This window comes from Triturus cristatus, chromosome 3_2 (genome assembly GCF_964204655.1).
Source record: "Triturus cristatus chromosome 3_2, aTriCri1.1, whole genome shotgun sequence".
Taxonomy (NCBI): Eukaryota; Metazoa; Chordata; class Amphibia; order Caudata; family Salamandridae; genus Triturus; species Triturus cristatus.
The window spans coordinates 1164639286-1164662551 of record NC_140584.1 but is presented as its reverse complement, the minus strand read 5'-3'; the positions used below and the strand labels follow the sequence as shown (position 1 = coordinate 1164662551).

Here is a 23266-nt window from a genome sequence, read left to right as displayed (position 1 = left end):
GCTGTCCTTGTGATAGAGCTGAATGCCTGACTTCACCGTGAAGTTGGCCAGTCACAACTGCTAAATTGCCCTGTTCTGTTCATATTTTGAAATGCAGCCATCCCTCGGTGGTATGTGGGTCATTTGATGTCTCTTGTATCCGTAGGTGAGGGAGATGGTTTTGGCCCCACAGACGGAAATGTCGAGTTTGGCTCATGGGACAATCTGTCCGTTCGGCACACTTTTATCCGAAAGGTAAGTACTGGTGGCGCTGTCAATACCTGAATTTCTGCAAAACTTCCTTCACTGCTTATTCAAAGTTGATTGTTTGAAAGTTTAACTGTTAGAATTGCTAATTTGAAAATGTAGTTGTTCGTAAATGTTTCAAAATGATTGCGATTTTCTGTCAATTTAACAGCGGTCTCGTATGCCCGCACGCGCCCCTGACCATGCACTCTCTGCCAGTCCCTCACACCACTGCAGCCGACTCCCTGAATGAAATCTGGCGGTTTCTAGGAACAGCCAATGCTGATATCTCAAACTCACTCCCTACTTCCCTCCCTCTTGCCTCCCTCATCGGCATCACTTCCTCTCCCATATAAATGTATTTAATGAAATGCGTCCCAACTGCGCCCAGTCCACAAGCTCCTTCTGCAGTATGAAGGCCCATGATTGGTATCAAATCTGTTTCAGATAAATACTCAATGTCGCGGTTCTGTATATTCTAGCTATGCGAGGGTACCAACCTCACCTGTACGACTAAACCAACCTCACCCGCAACAGACACATTGCCAAGAAACCCAAGACGACCTGATACTAGCTCTCTACTGAAAAAAGGGGAGCCACCCCCTTTCAGAAACCAACTTGAGAAGTGGTGTTTATGCGGTCGTTCTCTTCTAGCATCTGGATGGTGGCGATGCCCATCTCTTCTACCGCCTAGATTACACCTTGCCCCCTAAGAGTGTCCCACCTGCCACAGCTGACAAAATACGACCACCTCACCCCCAGATGGGTTGTGTCTGTGTTGCAGTCCGAATTGATTCACTGGTTCAAGTTGGTGCAGTGAACTAAGTCCTTGCACCAGGGAGCCAAGAGATCTGACCCCTAAGGTTCTGGGGGTGATAGGTAGGGGGCAGTTGTAATTTTTTCCCCATTGTGGTTACAATTCAAATCTGTATAAAATGGTTTTCTGAAAGAAAAAAAACTTAACGAGTTATTCCCCAAATGACTCTTGCTTGCAAAGAAGACCAGAAATAAACTGTCAAAGGCAAGGAACGTACATCACTTGCACAAAAGCATTCAACAATGCCAAGATTTTACAAATAACACACGATGCCCACTAAATAGCCTCGCGCCACTTCTGACCTATTCCTAAATTGCAGAAAACGATTCTTTGCATGCTGGTACCTGTCGGCCTTTGAATACCTACTACTACCACAACAACGCAGGTGTGCAATCGGCTTGATTGAACTCAAGGACTGGCTGAAGGCGTCTCACAACATGCTGGACACTTACCAGCTATGCTGGCGCTGTGGTTTCCGAAATGCATACACAGTGTAAATTACGCGCAATATTCACTGAATAGAAACATCAGCAAGGGAAACGTTCACAGCACAAACTGTTCACATTAATGCGCTCACATCAGCATTTCTATTACGTTACGTTTGTAGAAAACCATATACAAACCTCCGTTGTGCGAAAAATGGGGGCTGCGAGTATCAGTTAGAGAGAGAATGTATTTTACATAGTCTTTACTGAGCCTCCTTGCAAAATATGAATTATTAGATACTAAGAGAGGAGGAGAGTGGAAAGTTTCCAAAATAAGGGTGGAATTCTAAAAGTTTCAGCGCACCTGTCCAGCACCAATGCATGCCGCGTTTATGTGCAGTTCCTGGAAAGTTCTTGGAAATCATTCAGGGCCCCCCCCCCCCCCCCCCCCCCCATTCCTTCTGTGTGACTAGGTATCAAGCCCTGATTAAAAGACCTGACAGATATGTTTGTTTTAAACAACAAAGAGGTCCACATCTTAAGCAGAAAGGTAAATAGTCACACTATTAGGAATGAAAATATGGAAATTATATTTTGTCGAAAATGGACTCGGGGAAGTAATACCGTTTTTCAGTGTAGCCAGAAAGCAATTGCGCCCAAAGATGTTCTAGGATATTAACTCACAACTAGTGCCACATATTATGGTTGGCGTGTAGAACATATACAAACATTGTTTCATACTTTAAAATGGCTGCTACGTTCCCTGATGCAACATGTGGAACGCGGAGAGAAAAGGGTTTTCGATATTTTTTTTGATATGGGCAGTAGGGCATTGGCATCTCTCAGATTCCGTTGGCAAAGCAAGATGGATTGGCTTTGCCAATGCTTGTTTTCAACTGCAGCCAGCCCATAACTTAGTGACAAGCCAATGGCAACCTGTCAGCGAATGTCAAAAACTGTACAGCCAAACACATCATGGGCGCAGCAGCGGAGAGTGAATTACTTCCAGAAAGAAACTTCAATTTTTGCCATTCTCAATAAATGTCCAGATAAGATTTCAGAAGCGTCGCACTAAGTAATGCTGCTGAACATCTCAAGTGGAACTCTGCACCAACAGAGAAAAAAATGGCGCAGCACAGCATTTACTATGGGTCACTTGTGGTCCGATGATAACATCAGCCGCAGTTGTGTGAATAATGCCTTTTTGTACAACGCGTAACTGTGTGCTATGGTACAAAGCTGAGCGAGTGATGCCTTGTGTGAATTACTCAAAGAACACCCTCTAGTCTAGTGCAATTCCACGCACAAGTACAAATTCCACGAGTTAAAAGTACCGTCTATGTGTCAGTCTCTTAATATGTGTAATTTAACAGATAATTATACTTAAATTCCACATTGGAGCGAGACGCCCATGACGGCAAAAGGAAACCAGGAGTTGCATGCGCGTGCGCGCCATGAAAGTGCATCGCGATGCACTTAATGACCTGTGACAGGAGGAGACAGATGGCGGCTGACATGGCAGGAGCCACAAGATGTGCGGCCGAGTGGTGCTAATGACCCGTGAAAGACTATGGCTGCGCGCGTGGACGCTCATGTGAACGCAAGCGCTAGGCCAGCCAGTAGCACTTTAAAAACTCACCTACTAAATGTCTCGCAGACGGCGCATGCGCTGACTCAACGAGACCTAAAAAGGGGGCAAAAAAGAAAACTATCCTCCTCCTAGATATGCACCCACAATCCGGAACACACATCTTTAAAGAGAGCTACATCAAAGTAACAACCCACCCCCACTTCAGACAATAGCTTCTCCTCCTATCACTCACAGTGTATCTTTACGTTTGACAGTGTTTCAACTAATCAATCGGGGTTCTTATAGAGCCTCAAGTCACTGGGGGGCGAGGGTGAGGGGGGGTTGTGCAGTTCAGTCGAAGTGCCAGGCCTTGAGGTCCTACCTGCCCACTGGCTAGGTTTGGGCTTTACAAACATGACAGATATGCATCAAAATTATTCAGGGGGAGAATTTTTTTTTTTTAATTCAAAGTGTCATTTTGAAAGTTATTTAAAATAAGTTTGTGAATAAATACATTTCTAGTTTTGTAAGAAAATTGGAGAGAATCGGCGCTCGTGGAAGACGCTCCTTGTAATGATTACAGAGCAGTGTTATTTTGCGCTTCAGCAGGGCTAGTTCCCTCAGAGCTGCTCCCATCAACACTGGAGGCTGAAGATAAGATTGTGCCCCCAGTGTGGCTCACACCATGCTCTAAGACCTTAAGATTTGAACTCTTCCTCTGACTAATGCTAATGCTGACGTTACATTGCCCACTTGTGATATGTTGGTGGGTCGCTGAGTGGGTGAGATGGAGGCCTTTGGAAATGATCCCTTCTTTCGCTCTCTGCCCTTTTCATGGTCACGCAGCCCTCCAACCACTATCGTTTTCGGAAGTATCTAATATTGTCCCCGCTTGGTCTCGACAGATTGTATTTTTGAGTCTTTGGTCCATGGCGAAGGACTGGGTACAATATTTTCAATATTTTGGAATGTCCTGGTCAAAAAGTGACCGACGTCCACCCTCCGCTATTCAAACCTATTTCCTGATTACATGGAACTGAAGCGTCTCCTTCAAACCTTTCAGTCAATATTCAGACCTCTGGGCATGGGGCGGTCCATCTTAACCTCAGAGAAGAAATCCTCCAACCTGTGGGTTAGGAGAAAAAAATCAGACTATTCAATACCCTCTTTCCACGCTTCTTCGAATGCTCTTTCCAGCATCTCCCTCACTTCCCCACTTCCAAACATACCCCGCACTCACCCGCATTTAAGAAATGTATTTCCTTTTGCCTTGTAAATTCTTGCCATCTGTGTACTCCCTGCACTTATATTTACACAGAATTTCAATTGCAACTGGAATACATGACCGTGGTTCTGTGTGCTCTGCAGGCGCTTTGCCTTGGCCTCCGTGCCAGATCTCTCAATCAAAGCACGGCTCAAGGTATGCGCTATGAAGAGAAATGAGATGAACGGGAAAAATTACAGAAACCCAACATGAGCTGACGCTCTTGAGGAATGCAAGATTATATAAACCCTGTGAAATAAGAGAGGAACTGACATGCATTGCCTTAACTTACAAATTAAGCACTGAATCTCTGAATTCTGAATTCTCCTTATTATTTAACACTGCAGCTCTTTGCTACCCACATTCCCTGCTTTTTGTGAGAAAAGGCTTGATATTCAAAGATTCACTCATTTGTGACCAAATCTGTTCGAATGTTTTGGATCTCCCTTGTTTCTGCGTGGAATAAGCCACGACAAACCCAAGCTGCCCTCCTGGTGGCCATTACCAGTTCCGCACTTATGTATGGCTTGTGGTTTTCCTCGTGGTACAAAAGGGGGTGGTAATGGACGGAGCATCAGAACCAATCAAACACTCACACCCAGTCCACAGATCTGGGTTTGATCCATCACCGTTCTTTAGCCCACTCTGCCACCCCAGTTCAGACATGGCCATATGCAAATCAGTCTGACCCTGTGCCTCATGGGAACAGTCCAGCCCGAACTGCCAAGCCATGCCTTCCCTGGACCGGAAACAAGCTCCCTAGGACCGGTTTCTGGCATTTCAGCCGTCTTCAGCCAGGCTTGCTTGAATCCAGTGGCAAAGTGAGCAAGGGACTCACGTCTGAGCATACCCTGCCAACTTATGGCAAACAAAGTCAGCACAGCCTCTCATTTGCCTGATCCTGTTCAACAAAGGATTGCTGAAAGAGCTGTTTGCCTTTTCCACTATGTTTGTGTACTCTGCGGTAAGTGTTGCATTTCTGTTGGCTTTGCCCAGTGTTTGTTGTTTGATTGCCATGTGCTGTCAGACCGCTGGACATTTCCCAGTGGTTCCTCCTAACTCTCAGTCCTGGAAACCACGCCGGCACGTGAATGCAAATGAGCAGTGGCGGCTGGTGATATTTGAAAGTAGTGAGGTGGAAAAGTTGGTTATGACTTGTATGTAGTGAGCGGCGCGTGCAAGCTTAATGGACAAACGTGGAGTCCAAGGTGGAACCTCCTCCCGTGAAAAAATTTAAAAAAGATTGTCAAATGGTGCATTTTAAAACAAATACATTTAGTGATCAAGCACGGCTTATAATTTAGTGATAAAGCAGTGGGAATGTATGTTCTTAAAATATTAAACATATAAACTGCCCTATATCTTACTGCATTACTATGTTCAACAGTTACTGTAATGTGCAAATTGTACAGTGCAACACCTTCATCCCTTTAAAGTGTGTGCTTGCCCAGTGTCTTGCACTGCATGCAGCATCAACTTTGGAAGAAAATGCTCTACCAGGCTTCGGGAAGGACCCACAACTACTGGGTGTAATCGTCATATCGAAGAAATATGTGCAAATAGGTAATTAAGTAGGATGACAAAAGTGGGGGGTCCACTGCACCGTGGGGGCTTGTGTTACGCCCCGGGGGGGGGGCTCTAAAAGGGAACATGTTAAATACATTTCTGATTCCCATAGTGTGTCACTCGACCTGTATTTTGGTTTCTCTCTAAGATGAATTGCATCCACATATATAACACGGCAACTGACCTACACCTAAAACCTGTCAGTAAGATATGTCAATGATCGTTAGCTGTTTAAGATAAATGAGTAACTACAATGATTTGTTATAAACAATTAACATTGTAAATGTTTCAATTCTGAAATTGTGAGTCTGTAAATTAAATAGTATTGGTGCCTGTGGAAGGATGTTTGGCAATCATGTTATGTGCGCTTTGTTAGATATGTATACCCCTTTTTCTCTGCATATCTTGTCCAGCTGCACATCAACCGCCTCTTTCCTCATCAGCACCCTCTTCACTCTCCACCAAATGCTCTTACCCACATCTTCCACACTTCACCACTTCCAAACATATACTGCACTCACTCACTTTGAGGCAATGTATTTCTTTTTGCTTTTGCCTTGTAAAATCTTTGACATCAGTCTACCACTTAAACACACTAACACCGAATTTCAGTTGCTACTGAAATACATGAATGTTGTTCTGTGTGCTCTGCAGAAGGGCCAACCCACTGACGGGCACTTTGCTTTGGCTTTTGCCTCCGCGCCGGAGCTCTCGATGAAAGCGCCTTGTAAATATCTGGCACGGCTCAAGGTAGGCGCTATGCCAGAGTAAAAAGATACACAGGAAAAAATTACAGAAATGACACTCTTGGGGAATGCAAGGTTTTATAAAATGTGAAATAAGAGAGGAACTTAATCATTGATGTGCATTGCTGTAACGTTTTTTAACACTGTTCGTAAATCAGTCTGTGTTTTAGGCATTAATGTTAAGGGCAGGAAGATAGGTCCAGTTTTATCGCCGGACAGCAAAACTTGGTTTACTATAAGCACATATTTTTCCGTTTGTGCTTCACTCGGATATTCGGTCAAGTTCACAAGGGAACAAAACCCCTTCTCGTCTTTTGGATCAATGTAGCGGGGAAACAAATGCAGCAGCTTCACTAAAGGGGACCGCGGCGTGCAGCCAGGGCCTGGGGTGTCACAGTGGGGAGGTTAGTGTGATCAGGGGTCTCAGGACAATGTACATAACACAAGATTAGCAATATAACACTTGCAGTTACTGAGGTTAGGGCACCAAATGACACACACGTACATCCACTCCTATGTGTGACGAATGGGAAAGGGTGGGATCTATGCCTGTGAACGGCTGATGTCTGGAATCGCGCAGGGATGGACATTCCGATGCCCCAAACCATGAGGCTGAAAGCGTCACTGGCCTACATTGGACACTGCCATAGACCACAATAGCAATGAAGGGCTTCAGGAAGGTATGCCCAGCGTTGTGTGTCACTGTTCAGAAAGTTGATTGCTGCCTGGCTGCCATCTCCTGCTTTAGAGCAATGCGGCAGACAGCCCAGACTTAAATACTTCGATTTGTGTAGAGATATGATTGTGTCTCTAAATAAATTGATCTATTTAATATTTTTGCAGGAATTTTATTGGGGTGCAGCCCCAGCGCCCTAATGGCCAAACTGCCCCAGCGAATTAGTCCTTCAGCACTAAACTATCTAGGGAGCAAATAACAAACCGGCCATCCCCAGGAAGTGCCCCGAGATACTGCGCTCCTCGGCAAACCCAAATGAGCCCTCCGTTGGGACAGTCGAAAAAGGCAGCAGAATTTTTTCCTATGACTTGTTGAAATATGATGCACTCAACAGCATCTCAATTGTGCTAAAAGAGTCATAGGTTCCCAGATTCTGCATGCAGCATGTTTTACCTCGTCATACACAGTGAGCACGAAGGGGCAGGGAGGCTGGTGGGATTGTGAGACTGAGGTCGAAGGAGGTTCACATATGGATTAACTGTGTCCTCTTCTCTTCCAGGTGTACATGATTATAAGTGTCCAGTTGCTGGTGACGGTGGCCATAGTTGCAGTTTTCACCTTCGTGTAAGTCTGTCTTGGGCGGGCTGTGGAGGCGGGGAGTGGAGGGCAGAATGTGCTGATCTATCTGCCTTTCAGAGTTTGTGATGTTATCAAATGCTTGTTGGACAAGATACTATTTCAAAACTTACCATCCTTTACTTTTCAGCAGGCGCATCATTGTGGCTCTGGTGCCGCTGGAGGGTGTGGCCAATGCGAGATGTCCTCCTAATCTGTAGGGACTCACTCACACCTGCCATTAACTTAAATCCAGTCTAGTGACAGTCCATGATGCCTGCAAATTAGTGGCTAGAGTCGAGGATGCAGCACAGGCAGCTTTACAAGATGGAGGACAGATCCTCCAAGGCAGAGCAAACTGGCTGGGCGAGCTGGCATCTCACCCTAGAAGTGGTTGCCGAAACATTGGCATAAGTGGATGCATCCAGTCAGTGGTGTTGACTCCAGCGTTACTAAACAGGCTTTTCTAAGGGTTACGTTAAATGTATTTGTAGAGCGCACAATCGCCTGCAGGGGGTTCTAGCGCGGAGGAGCAGGTCTGTGTGTGTCTTTGCCATTCCTAGTGCAGGGGGTGATTGAAAAGCCAGGCCTTCAGCTTCTTGCTTCTCAAAAAGAAGGGAGGAGGTTTGGATGTGGCGCGGGAAGTGGTTCCACGCTGCAGGGAACAGGACTTGCAACTCGGGGACCTGCTTACTGCCACATTAAGTGTCTGATATAAGCATCTTTACTAACTCAGTGCCTGGTCGGTATGATAAAGGACATAATTGTTGCTTGGGATCTGAATTTATACGCATCTAATACAGGTTGTATTACTCATGCGATATCTCTGTGTTATCGTCTGGATTACTGGCAGAATATACTCATTTTTGCATCTGAGCAGCCATCCTGTGCATTTCTATTACACAAATACTGTACACATACTTAGTTATATTTTTACTTTTGCAACAAGGGGTATGCAATGCTGTCTTGGTTTATCTTTCTAGAATTCTTGAACGAATACATAAATGTGAAAGAATGCTGGCTGTGCCATGAATAAAAACTTAAAGGCACTTTGTGTTTTCAGCAGAATACATAATTTTCTTCACAGCTGAATCCCAGCTAGCATTCAGAAACTCTGTAGTTTCAGCCACATCAGATGTACTCCTCTTTAGCCTCTGAGGGGGCTCCTTATGCCTTTAGAGATCACTTGATGGGTAAATGATTTTATTTGCAGCCATTGGCGGCATGTCTTGTATTCCACGCTTTGCTCTTTGTGTGAAGTGTGACCACTCTTCTTAGAAAAGAGCATCATTCTCAGACCCCATCCATTTGCCAGTGGTGGTCCATAACTTTTTAGAACTTGTAAAACTCCTGGTTACCCATAAAGTGGTCCAAGGTGACCTTTCTTACAGTTAGGAACCCTTGACAAGTGGTAAATGTCAGAGGTAGCTATTGTTTTCCTTACATTGTTCCTTCTCTACTGTCCGCCGTACCATCCTATAGCAATGTTCAGTTTAGAATCGGATTGCGATGACGTCTTAAACGTTTATCATTAGGATCGCTCCTCTGACGGCCTCATAACGGTTGACAGTAAGTCTCGAACTACAGGAGACCTCGCTTGTACTATTGAGATGACCTCTCTCAAAACAAGGAGCCTCTTGACACAAACGTCAAGTGTGCGCACACTGGCATCTTTGACTGGGCTTTAAAGTGGGTGTAAGGGTGGCATCTTGGTGCAACATGAAACACCAAACTAAATCATATGCACATTGATCCTGCAGAGATTTAGATATAAAAAGCATTTGCACCAATTTTTATTTTTCAAGAATTCCAGACGTTCTGTATGTAGGAGGCGTGTCAACACCCAGTGGTCAAGCAGCTGAGCTTGCGCCGCCTCCAATCTCCTAGGATAAGTGCATTTGTTCACCTCAATGTGGTCTTTGGAAGTCACTCTCCACCAAAATACGTGAAGCTCAAGCATGAACAGCTGCCGTCTGTGGCTCGCGATTGAGAACTACTGGAAAGTGGCCAGCTGAGGCCTGCTTTGTTGATAGATTGTTGACTCTCCCTCAGTGTACTTCTACCCTTACACTGCATTTAGTATTGGGCCTCCATTGTGTTGAGTCCGAGGCCAGCTTTAGACCCAATTTAGACTGCCTCAGACCCGAACTATCAAGGAGCTTGAATCCCAAGGGAAGTCTCAGAAAAATGTTCTGGGAATGAAGGGAGCGGGTCTTCACCCACGGTCGACTCGTTACCTCGCGTCTGGAATAAGACCTCAATTGCATGAAGTCCAAATCCCTAAATCTTCTAGGAAGTCCCGGAAAGATGTTCCGAGGAGGAGAAGGCAAGGGATCACCCAGGGCTGCTCATGTTTGGGGTGTCTCACCCTCTCAATCTCATGAGTGTCTGTGCTCCTATCCTCTTCCACCATGTTCACCATCATCCACTGAAAATTGCCTGCTGGTCCCGGAGTAGCTCAGAAGGGGTGAACGATATTTAAACCGGTCTTATCTTCAAAACCCTCTTGCAGAGTAAACCCGTGCGTCCTTTCAAAGTGGATCCGAATGAGTGGATCTACTGAGGCCAAATGTACTGTGTGCTCCGCTTTGTCTCTGCGCCTTGCCCTCTGGCTGCCGTCACTCAGAATTGGATCTTGGGGGCGGCTCCTCTCATTGTTTCCGATGGTGTCATGCAGAAAAGAGAAGTTGTTGCTGATATTTGCTTTTTTGCTCGACAAGGCAGAATGTGGCAGGTGGATGCTTTACATTACGGCAAACTTCACAATTATGGTTTAAATCTTCTGGCATGTACATTCACATTTACTCCAGAATTGGTTTCTCTCTGTCTCAATTTCTTTTATCGCCCCAATAGTTTTTTTGTTTTTTTTTACTTTGAATTATCCATCTGGCTTTTGCATTATTAATATCTTTTGAGTGGAAATCTGTTATCTATTACTAGAAAGAAATGCAAAGCACCTTCTGTCACTTATTGCTAGAAAGGTCTGGAAAGAACCATATGTCCGCATATGCGCTTGGTTATTACGGTAAAGCTTGCTTTTGAAATTGTAATATCGCTTGTCGCACATTATATGGTCTTTAACGTTTGTATAAAACTGTGGCAGTGGAGGCGTCGGAGTAGAAAGTATATTGATAAATATAGATTCTTGCGGGTCCTTTTTTGACACTTCACAGCTCTCTGCGTCTCCAGGGGCTCTTTACCATCCTTGTATGACTGTCCTCCGCAATGATGTGATCTTTTTTTTTAAATAACTCTATACTATTACTGCTTATATTTTTTTATCCACATTTTGGGCTCTTGTACCTTGAAATTCATTTATTAACTGACTGTTGCAGAGCCAGCAAACTTTAAAGATGACTGCTGCTTGTACTTTTGTTCTTTGGAAGTTCGAGTAACCGATTCACTTAAAGACCAGATGGAAGTAGGGCCTGAGGATGTGAACATCATTAATGTTGGGGTTTTTAGGTCGAGATGCTAAGATCTGACTATGACTGGGTACCATCATGCAGACTTGAGCCCACCAGGTATATCGGCTTCCTCCTGGCTTTTGGCGTTCAGATGCGATGCCATCGTCCTGCCCTTATTGCCTAAGGACAGTAGACAAATTGTAGTTGGTGCTACGGTAATGTCCAGATTGGACTACTGTAATGGACTCTACCTGAATATGCAACTAAAAGGATTAAAAAAACTGCAGATACTGCAAAATGCAGCAGTTAGATTACTTATGGACTCTTCTAATCCCTGTTCCGTATCCAAAGAAAGGAAAGCTTTACACTGGCTTCCAGTAAAAAGCCGTGTACAATTTAAAGTACTATGCCTGGCCTTTAAGGCCTTACATGGCATAGGTCCAGAGTTTCTACAGCAAATACTGCGCTGGTACGTTCCAGGCAGACACTTGCGCTCTGAAGAGGCCAACCTGGTTTGGGTGCCTCGTATAAAGAAAGCCCGTTGGGGAGGCAAAAGTTTTATCTATGGCACAGCGAAGGCTTGGAATGAATTACCTCGCCATTTGAGATCTTTCACCGAGCTTTTACCCTTTTGTAAGGAATTAAAAACGTGGCTCTTTTCCAAAGAGTAGTCTGCCTCCTTTTATTGTTTCCTGCCAGTCTTAGAGAATCAAGAAGCGCCAGGACACCTCCGGGTATTTGTTGTGCTCTATAAATGACATTAACATAACATTAACATTAACATCGTACGGTTGTAGGGTCCAGGGTCACCTCGCGTTCCTTAATAGCTTGCTGACTTGGGTCCGGCCATGGGTTTGTTCCAGGAGGACTTTAGGGAAATGCCCTTCAGGTATCATTTTTCATATGGACTGTTGTAGCTCAATACTATGGAATACTGACCCATCCTGTAGTTGTTCCATAAAAGTGGCACAAAACTACCGTCCCTTTTAAAAAAAATGCATAAGTTTGTGGTTTAAAATGAGGAATGCCATTTTGTTTTTTTAAATGAAGCAGTTATATAAATGTGTTTTTGTCCCATACTTGGCAGCCTATTTACTCTACGTTTTATGAACATGTGAGTGCCTTTCTGTAAATTTCCCAAAACAGATGTATATATGACTGCGCAATGAGAGATCTTTAAGGGTTTAGGAAAAGCCAAGTCGCAGAAGCTTAATATGAATTGAGTGATCCTGTTGTGCAGAAAAATGTCTTCTAGAAAGCTGCTCGGACCGCGTGCTTTCTTGCTATTTTTTAGACCCATTGTTTCTTTTAGTTTTTTCATTTGATTTGTGTCAGCGATGTGTTTATTTTCTAATAGGTGTGACTGGACCATGATTCTGGTGCCTGTCCGATGCTGTGGTTCCATCATCATCATCATCTCCAAGAGATGAGACGTGCTCTCCTTTTTGTGTCTTCGTGCACTGGAGCACTATGCCTTAAGACCTTGTCACCCACAAACCACATGTGAGGTTGCCTCCACCTCTGTAAGACAGATCTCGCGGTTATCCTATTAGCTGCTATCTCGGTATGAAGTAAACCAAAGTATATAAGCCGCTCTTTTCTGCAGTGCAAAGCGGTCTCTCGCCCAGGTTTGCAGTTCTGTATTTTTTTTTCTGTCGTTTTCCCCCATTGTTTCTTGTTTGAAGGTCCTTTATTAAACCATTCTGAGGGTTTCTTTCCCTTCTTCCAAAATGTTAAGTCCCGTAAGTCTTGCCTGACAATGAAGGAAGTCACACTACTCTCTGGAGCTGAGACTCCTATGATTCTCTGAGCACTCCTTACTACTCGTGCCGTGTACTTTCCGTGAGACCGTGACAAGGGTCCATCGCTGCATTTTGTGAAAATGACGAAGCCATTCTAAAGGGACTGGTTTCAACGAAAATAGAATGCAGATATGTGATCCTGTGGAATTTAGTTTCACAGTCTTGTTTAAGAAAATCCATTAACCTTACAAGCCTATTTTTAGCAACGATTTCCTCGTTTTAGGTTTACTTGAAGGGTTAAGGTTAGGGTTGTATTAAGGGCTTGGTTTAAGGCTATTTTTCTGGTAGGATCAAAAGTTGGAATTAGGGTCAAGGCCAGAATTTTGCAACTATGTATAGAGTTCGGATTGCATTTAGGGTTAACATAAGTGTTTGGGTTAGATTTAGATAAATACAAAGATTAGAGTTTGGGTTCTCAATGTATTTTTTGTGTGGTATTTTTTTTTATAACCATTTCTTATGAAAAAACATCAAAATTGGAAAATAATACGTTTGCCAAGAGGCTAGCATGGTCCATACTAAACTATCATCCTGTGAGGCAAAAACCGCCGTAACATAAAGAGTCCAGCGTAGGAGCATCATGGATGACGTAAATGTGGTGTAGCCCATACCCAACAGTTGCTTTTGATATGTTCTGCTATGGATGGATGTTGCCTCTATAGGTACAGAGTAAATCACAAGTATATGGCGATACAATATTTGTGGCATCTGTGACGGTTTCCATTTGCTATATAATAGTCATTCGCTTTCAGTGTAGATGGTACTAAGCCAGAGGAGTGTCAATATTTATGGATCATACAGATTTTTGTTGTTGTTGCATAAAACATATCCAGCGCTCCAATCCGTGCACAGCACGAGTGAATCCTGTGCAAGATAGTCTATCTGAAAGAGACACGTTAGTGATAGATTCCTTATCTTAGAATATCCCCAGGCGTCAGACTGGATCCGTAAAGTTTTTCGTCAGCAGTCCCCCTTGCACGTCGGTAGGCATCGTCGTATGGCTCCGCGTAAATCGCTGGCATCGTAGCCGCCGAGATGACGTCGTCAGAGCTACTTAGACGCGTCCACGCACGCTGACGTCAGTTCTTTCTTTTTCCGTGCAGCAGCGCAGATCCGAGAGAGAGTGGTACCCTAGTTAAAAGTTTTAACTTGGTTTCTGACAACTTGTTTTGTCATGTCATGTACTTGACACCTGGTGCAATAGGGATTCCCGGGTTTAAGTCCTGTAGGGCCTGCTGTAGAAACATGTCAGTATCGGACCCTCACGACGTGTGTCTCTTCTGCTTGGGGCACGCCCATGACCCCGAGGCGTGCCCCGATTGTTGGACCAGAGCGTTCCCGAAAGTTGTTGGAGGTTCAGCAATCGGTTCCGCGCCGATCGAGGTCCCGATCCGTGGGAGGTCAAGGGACCGGTCGCGGAGCCATCCGCATCACTCGTCGGAAACGGGGACAGGTAAGTCGAGACGTCATAAAAATTCAAAGAACCGACATCGCTCTTCCTCTACCCCTCACCTGTCACGGGCTGCGGTGGAGGGGGCGGGCGGTAACTCCCCCGCAGCTTCGTTGGAGCCTCTGTCGTTGCCGGCAGCCTATCCACCCTTTCTGGGCCCGCACGCGACTTTGGACGAGGTGCAGGCCTTTATGTCGGCCTTGCGCCATTTGTTTGCCCCGCCGGGTCCCTCCGGAGCGCCTTCGGGCCCCACGGATCCGTTGGAAGGGTTTGCCTCCATGCTGCCGCCTCTGGCCTCGGCTACGCCGGCACCATACCCTGCGGTGCCGCCAGCTCCGGCCTTGGCTCGGGCCTCTGCTCTGGCCTCTGCGTCGGCCCTGGATCCGGCTTCGGCGCCGCCGCCGGACAGCGCCGAACCAGGACTGGTAGCTTACCTTCCCATTTCTTGGAGGGGAGTTTAGCCCGTTTCCCAGGGCACCTCGTCCTTACCAGCCTCTTCAGCAACCGGTGGATGAAGGAGAATACTGGGAGGGGTCTGAGGACCCTCTTGCAGCTCAATGCGAGGATGAGCGTGAGTGGGAAGGCAATGTGGAGGGTCCAGTGGATCTGGATTTCTCTCCACACCCTGGTACTCTGTCCCCTTCTTCCGTGGCCACGGAGGAGGTTGAGACTTTTTCGGTGGTTTTGCGAAGGGCAGCTGAGGCTCTTAACCTCGAGCTCCCTTCTGTACCTATCGGGACCAACCTCCTAACTGAGGTCCCGCAGCCACAGTCCTCCTCTGCGGAGCCGTTCCTGCCCTTCAATGAAGCGCTTACTGATATCCTGTTGGGCACCTGGCTTAAACCTAACACGGGAGTCCCTGTAGACAAGGGTGTGGCGCACCACCATCGCCCGGCGATCCCAGCTTTCTCACACAACACCTGACGCCTGAGAGTCTGGTTGTCGAGGCTTCTGCCTCGTGGAGTGCGTTCCCTTCTGCTCCTCCGGACAAGGAATCTAGGAAACTGGAGCAATTTGGGAAAAAGATTTTCATATCTGCCAGCTCTGGGTTACGGGTGGTGAATCCTGCTTGCCTGCTAGGCCGCTATTCCCATTCTGTGTGGGACACTGTGGCACAGGTGCTGTCTCAGTGCCCTGTAGAAGCACGGGCGGTTCTCTCCCAAGCCATTACCGAAGAGATGCTGCAAAATTTGCTATTCGTTGTGGGCTTGACACAGCCGATTCTCTCAGTAGGGCACTTTCCACAACTGAGGCGCTCCGTCGTTATGCTTGGGTCTGAACTATTGGCTTCTCTGGGGGTGTCCAGAACACCCTGTTGGACATGCCCTTTGATGGTACACGCCTCTTTTGTGATAAGGCAGATAGCACCCTGGAACGCTTTAAGGACTCTCGGGCTTCGGCCCAGTCCTTGGGTCTCGCCACCACGCGTACTCCCTCGGGGTCCGCTTTTCGGTCCTTTCAAGGTCAGGGCGCCCAGGCGCATTCATTTCAGACCCGCAAGGCTGCGCAGCCACAGTCTCAAAGCAGCCGCAGACGTGGGACCCGCCGTGGTAGGTCCCAAGGACAGCGGACATGTCAGTCCACCACCTCCCCTGCAGCCACCTCTAATCCTTCCTAGTCCGATGTTTCAGGCCCACCTGAAGCCAGTGGGTGGCAGGATTCGCCATCACCTTCCCCACTGGCGCTCCATAACCTCGGACAGGTGGGTTCTGCAAATAGTCCAAAGGGGCTACTCCCTCCCCTTCGTATCTACCCCTCCAGCCATGCCACCTCAGTGTCACCACATGTCGGGGGAACACTTGACACTTCTCCAGCAGGAAGTTACGGCCCTCATGGCGAAGGGGGCCATCGAGCGCGTTCCGACGCCAGAAGTAGGTCGTGGTTGTTACTCCCACTACTTCTTGGTTCCAAAGAAGGACAAAGGTCTGCGCCCTATCTTAGACCTCCGTAACGCCAATCGCTTCCTCCGGAAGGAGAAGTTCAAGATGCTCACGCTTACTCAGGTCTTGTCTGCCCTAGAGCCGCAAGACTGGCTGGTAGTGTTGGACTTGCATGATGCCTATTTTCATATCTACATCCTGCCAGCCCACTGGCATTACCAACGGTGGGCCACGAGCACTTTTAGTTCACCGTGCTCCCTTTCGGCCTTACCAGCGCCCCTCGGGTGTTCACGAAAGTGATCGCGGTGGTCGCAGCTCATCTGCACAGATCAGGGATTTCAGTCTTCCCTTATCTGGACGACTGGCTGTTGAAGGCGGGCTCGCCCCAGGCAGTAGTCTCCCAACTCCAGACTACGGCCGACCTCCTGCATTTGTTGGGGTTTTCCATCAACATGCTGAAGTCGCACCTGATTCCCTCTCGAAAGCTCCTCTTCATCGGAGTAGTTCTAAAAACGGCACAGTTTCGGGTTTATCCTCCCGAACAGCGAGTCCGGGATATTCGGGCTATGATTCAGATCTTTCGGCCCTGTCCATGGTTCTGGTCAGGAAGACACTGAGGCTGCTGGGCCTCATGGCCTCCTGCATCCTGCTGATTGATCATGCCAGTTGGCATATGCAGGCTCTTCAGTGGGACCTGAAGTTCCAGTGGATGCAGCATCGGGGGAACCTGTCCAACTGCGTCCAGATCTCGGAGGGCACTGCACAGGACTTGCAGTGGTGGCTCACGAACCAGCTTTGGGTCAGCGGCAGATCCCTCTCCCTTCCCCAACCGGAGCACACAGTAGTGACGGACGCGTCCCTCCTGGGATGTGGCGGCCACATGGGAGAGGCGGAGATCAGAGGCCTCTGGTCTCCGGCGAAATCCAAGCTCCATATCAACCTTTTGGAGCGCAGGGCGATCCTACTTGCCCTCAAAGCATTCCTTCCCTCTGTCAAGGGGAGAGTAGTGCAGGTGTTCATAGACAACACCACCGCCATGTGGTACTGCAACAAACAGGGCGGGGTGGGGTCGTGGACCCTATGTCAGGAGGCTCTACGTCTCTGGACGTCTCTGGAACGTCAAGGCATTTCCTTGGTGGTTCAAAACCTGGCAGGTACCCTGAACGCAAGGGCGAACTAACTCAGCCGAAGGTGCATGTTGGATCAGGAATGGCGTCTTCACTCTGAGGTGGTGCAAGGTCTCTTTCAGCAGTGGGGAGAACCTTGGTTAGATCTATTCGCCACCGAAGTGAACACGCAATGTCAGCAGTTCTGCGCGTTGGAGTTTCCAAGGCGGCACTCGCTAGGCAACGCTTTTCATCGCAAGTGGAGTTGCGGTCTGTTGTATGCCTTTCTGCTTATACCACTTCTGTCCAGAGTGCTGAAGAAGATCAGGCGCGACCGGACTCCAGTCATTCTTGTGGCACCGGACTGGGCTCGAAGAGTTTAGTATCCCGAGCTACTCAGTATAAGCGTGGATTCCACGATCCGACTGCCTCTTCGGGAGGATCTCCTGTCGCAGCAACAGGGGACGGTCCTCCACCTGAACCTGTCCAGCCTCCACCTCCTTGCGTGGAGATTGAGCGGCGACAGCTGATTCCATTTGACTTGCCTCCTGAAGTCTGTAATGTGATTCTGGCAGCCAGGCATCCCTCCACTAAAACGGTATACGCCTGTTGATGTAAAGAATTTGTGGCATGGTGCACAGCAAAATCTGTTGAGCCTCTTGCTGCCCCTCTTTCTGAGGTCCTATTGTTCCTCCTTTCTTTGACCCAGCAGGGCTCTGCTTTGGGCACTATCAAGGGCTACCTTTCTGCTCTTTCAGCCTTTCTTAGGTTGCCTGATCAGCCCTCTCTTTTCAAGTCCCCGGTTGTCAATAGATTTCTCAAAGGCATTACTCACCTTTTCCCTCCTATTCCTTTTGTGATGCCTCAATGGGACTTGAACCTGGTTCTCACATATCTGATGTGCGCTCCATTTGAGCCTCTTCATAACTGTCCTTTGCGGTTATTGACTTTGAGAACTGTCTTCCTGGTGGCCATCACCTCCGCTCGGGGGGTGAGTGAGCTCCATGCTCTTTCCTACAAACCTCCTTTCCTGGCGATTCATCCGGACAAGGTTGTGCTTCTACCGCGTCCCTCCTTTCTACCAAAAGTAGTCTCTGCCTTTCATCTTGGGCAAACTGTAACTCTGCCCCACTTTCTTTCCGCCTCCGTACCCTTCAAGAGAAGAGGAGAGGCTCCACCGTTTGGACCCAAAATGTGCGCTCTCGTTCTATCTCAACCGCACACAACAGTTCCGGGTGGATGACCAGCTCTATGTTGGCTACGTGGGCACCAAGAAAGGCTGGGCTGTGCACAAGCAAACTATCTCCCGAAGGGTTGTCTTGTGCATTAAAGCCAGTTACTCTGTGGCTTAGAAGGGACCTCCGGTTGTGCTGTGTGCCCATTCTACCAGGGCGCCGGCAGCTACCACAGTATTGGGACGGGGTGTCTCCCTGCAAGACATCTGTCAGGCGGCCACTTGGGCGTCATTGCATACTTTTACTAAGCACTATTGCCTTGACAGTCAGGTGTGGAGAGACGGCTTATTTGGCCGTTCAGTTCTCCGTGACTTTCTGGTGTAATCTCACTTCGCAGACCCACCACCGGGATTGGTATTGCTTGGGTATGTATTCTAAGGTAAGGAATCTATCACTAACATGTTTTTTTCAGATCCACAAGTTTCTTACTTGTGTAACGATATATCTGCAAGCGACATTAGTTAGTGATAGATTCCTTACCTTGCCCATCCTCCCTGTTCTGCGAACTTTTCTCTAGGGTTCAGGTCATCCCTTTCAGGGCCCTAGTTCTATTGCACCAGTAGTCTGTCTCTGACATGGCTCTGCGCTTCTGGTGCGGAAAAGTTGTGTACAGAACTGACATCGGCAAGCGTGGGCGCGTCTAAGTAGCTCTGACGACGTCATCTCTGCAGCTACGATACCAGCGACATACGCGGAGCCATACGACGACGCCCATCGACGCGCAGGGTTACTGCTGACGAAAAACTTTCCGGATCCAGTCTGATGCCTGGTGTGAGAAGTTGGCCTGATATGTAGTGCTCACTATTCTAGTGATCACTGTGTATCATTCCAAACGACCCTTATTGATGATTGGTTGTAAGTCAACCTTATAGACCAGCTATCCTAGTAGCGTGGACAAGAGCAGTCTTCAGGCTAAACTCTAGAGGGCGTGTTAAGCCAGCTGTTTACCATCACATATACCCCTTGAACACCAAGTGAAAGGACACCACACAAGTTGTTATGAAAATAAAGGATATTTATTTATAACAAGACTACCCTGGCTCTTTGAGTCAGGGAGCTAAGCACACTACAAAACTCTTATGAAAATACTTCTGGTTGCACAATTTACACAAATGCCCGAAGGGCACGAAACCATTTACACTGCAAGTGGAATGGGAAAGGTTAAATAGTTTAAAGTTACTGATTCCGGAGGAATCCGATCAGTGGGACTAAACGAAAAAGGAACTGGACACTTGTAGAGTGAACCTACGATGGAGCACCGAGATGCTAGAGTTACCTAGCCCAGAGGCTGCGGCTGCGTGGGGTTCAGCAAGATGTCGGGAGTCCTCGTTGTAGTCTCAGGAGCCTGAAAGAAGAAGTTGCTGGCAGGCGACCAGTGTCGATGTTCAGGGAGATCCAAGCCTGGATCGGTGATGAAGAAAACCTGAAAGCAGAGGGGACTCAGTTCTCAACCGCTAGCCAGCGATCGTGTGGGTACCAGGAAGGTACCGGCTGAAGTCACCTCGACCAGGTGAGTGGATGACGTCGGACTCGGCTGTTCCTCGGACCAGGAGGCGCGGCGGCGACCAGGATGGAGGGCGTGCTGTCCCACGAAGGTGTCTGCTGTCGATGATGCTGGGCCCAGGAATGGGGCAGCAGGTCTTGGCAGTGGCAAACCCACGCGGTGGAGTCAAGATGGCGTCGGGAGTGGACCAGGAGGGTCCGAGGTACTCCTCTGTTGAAGGGGAGCAAGAGCCAGTCTGGAGCAACCAGACCAGTGATGAAAGTCTGTCGTGGTGCGTCGTGAAGAGGGCCACAAGCCGGTCGGCGAGTGGCCGGACAACGCGGTGAGCAACAAGGAGCAGAAGGGCCCCCACGCAGATCTCGTGGATGCTGGAGAGGCAGACTTCGGTGCTGGAGCCGCTCAGGGTTAGGGCTTCTCAAACCCTAGGTGCACTCACTCGAGGGTCCCTCGGTGGGCGTGCTAGATAAGCGTCGTGCAGGTTCTGAAGATGGCCGGTCCCGCAGGTCTCGTCACACCTACGAATCTCAGCTGGGCTGATGATGTAGGTAGAGGTCAGAGATGGCAGGGAACACGGGTCTCGTCGAGCTGGGCAGTCTTGATCCGTGGGAGAGACGTGCAGCAAACCGCAAGCGCTTAGGTGGTGCCTGCTTGTGCAGGGTGGCTACTCCTTAGCCACAAGGGAGAGTCTTCAGAAAAAGTCAAGAGTTCCTTTCGTGGAAAGTAGTTCAAGATTCAGAATTATCCAATTTGGGAAGGGGACCCGCTCCCACCTTTATTCTAGGAAAAAGGGGCTGGCCCGTGACTAGGTCCTACCTATGGGTGGGACCAGGAGGGGGGTGGTTACACCCCTATCCTTTGTCCGGCTTCGCCCCAGCTCAGGGGCTGGTGTGCCCCCGAAACTGGTTTGAGCCGGGCTATGCACAGTGAGCACCGGGGTGCCACTTGCAATCACCTTCCTTTCAGCCCTGCCTACCTGGGATACACAAACCCTGTCTGGGATGGTGCTAGCACCGCCCTCGACAGGAAACCCTTTGTCCAAGCTCCCCTCGCTGGAAGGTCTCCCAGCAGCAGGAGGTCAGACTTGTGTCTGGTGGCAGCATCCATTTTGTGATGCTGAGGCTTGAGTCAACTTTAACCGGGGTTCAAGGTTACTTCCATGTCGTGTCCCTCTAGAAGGGTGGAATGCTAACCCCGTCGCCAGAACTGGCGAGGGGTTCGTATTCCAATTCGTATGACACCTTACTCGACATGTTTGGGTGATGCGATGCCAAAGTTAGCAAATAACCGCGAGGATTATAATGCACTTTAAGGTAGTTGGCCCGCGTCACCATGGAACGGCTATTAGGATTTGGTTCCGCAAGCCGTCGACGGGCTCAGCTCGCGCCAGAGCACCATCTCACATGATTCCCAGCACTCTGCCTTCAGGATTGATAAGGGCTGCCATAGGAGTGACTGACAGGAATCCATGCGTCCATTTTAGGGTTAGGTATAGGAATACTACACCTACAGCAACGGGTGATTACACCACCTTGCCCCAGCTGTCGTGCAGCCAGTTGTGTCAGATTTGGGCGGCCATCCAGGGGTGGCATAATACATGCTGCAGCCCCTGGTAGGCCCTAGGTACACCGATGCCCTGGATACCTGTGGTATGCTGATACAGGGACTGATAAAGCGGCCCAGTTCCAATTAGTGGATGCACCTAATGTACATGTGTGTTAATTTCGAGAGAGAACCGCTAGGCTGTGAGTCTGATCGGCAGGCCCGCAGCCGGGGAAAGTCGTAAACCAATGAAGCAAAAGCAAAAAATCTGGGTGATCATAGGATTGCAGACCCTACTCTCCTACACCTGGGGACATTCTAAGGTAAGGAATCTATTACTAACTAATGTCTCTTACAGATATATCGTTACACATGTAATTAACTTGTGCGTTAATGGTTTATGCAGGTCTATTCATAGGACGCAATCATTTTTGGGGGGAATGCTATTTGGAGTCGCATTAAAACTGTGCCTTTGATCAGCACCAGGAACAAACGGTGGAAGGTAAGCATGTAAAAAGCATTTGTTTGTCAACTTAACAACTAAATGCTTTTTTAGGTCTCAGCCTGGCGAAAGCAGCGCATGCGCTGCTCTCGTCATATGAGGGCCTCTTAGAATCGGTACGATTCCAGAAGTCGTGTCGCAGCTCCGCCTCCAATTTTGATTGGTGCACGTCGTTTTGCATCATGGATGATGCAAAACAGTGTAATGATTGCACTGGAGGCAATCATTACACTGAGGGTTGCCACCCCGTCCGCTTTTGGCCCCACCCACCGGGATTTTATCTTTTACTGGCGGCTTTACACACTGTCCTTTAAAAGACAATACGCACTCTTTTCTTTACATTGTCAGCGCCGTCGTCTTTGGCTGCGCTTGTTTTTATTTGCATCGGCTCGTGCCCAGCTCGGCCACGCTTATTTAATGCGCCTTGATTTTTTTTTTTTTTCTTTTCCTTTCCTTTGTCTTACGTTCTGTTGACGTGAATTAGGTGGTGTTGCATTATTGTAAAAAACGCAGTAAGACCTCGTCGTGCGCAGAAATGTCACAGAGGTTTAAAATCTGCTGTCTGCGAACTGTGGAAACCCCTCCATATTACCCACACGTGTGTCAGGTAATTACCACATTGTGGCATTGCCCTCATTGAGTTAGCCTGGTACTTGAACAGGGGGTCGGTCAACGGCCTGCCTGGCTTTTGCCCTATAGACTCTCCTCCTGCCTTGTGAAGCAGGCGTGTGGGGTGTAGTGTGTTGTGTTTTGGCACAGCTGTGAACAGGACGTGCCCCACCCTGCACACAGCCTGGCTCTGCGGGTTAATAACTTCCTCCATTCTGCTCTTCACGAGTGAAGCGATCTTGGCTCTGAGGACATGGCGTGGTGTCGGTGTGCAGTGTGTGCTGCGTTGTATGTGTTATACGGGGGACGTGGCAGTGCAGGTAGGAGG

General features: G+C 48.0%; 1 protein-coding gene across 1 annotated transcript in view; it reads left to right on the top strand.

Annotated features, from left to right (window-relative positions):
• The window catches only part of TMBIM1 (transmembrane BAX inhibitor motif containing 1), a 233355-nt gene that overhangs the window by 133565 nt on the left and 76524 nt on the right, over window positions 1–23266 (top strand). Inside the window, exons 3-4 of the mRNA XM_085650023.1 lie at window positions 146–234; window positions 7849–7913. Of these exons, the coding sequence (XP_085506149.1) occupies window positions 146–234; window positions 7849–7913 (154 nt within the window). The remainder of the gene's footprint in view (window positions 1–145; window positions 235–7848; window positions 7914–23266) is intronic.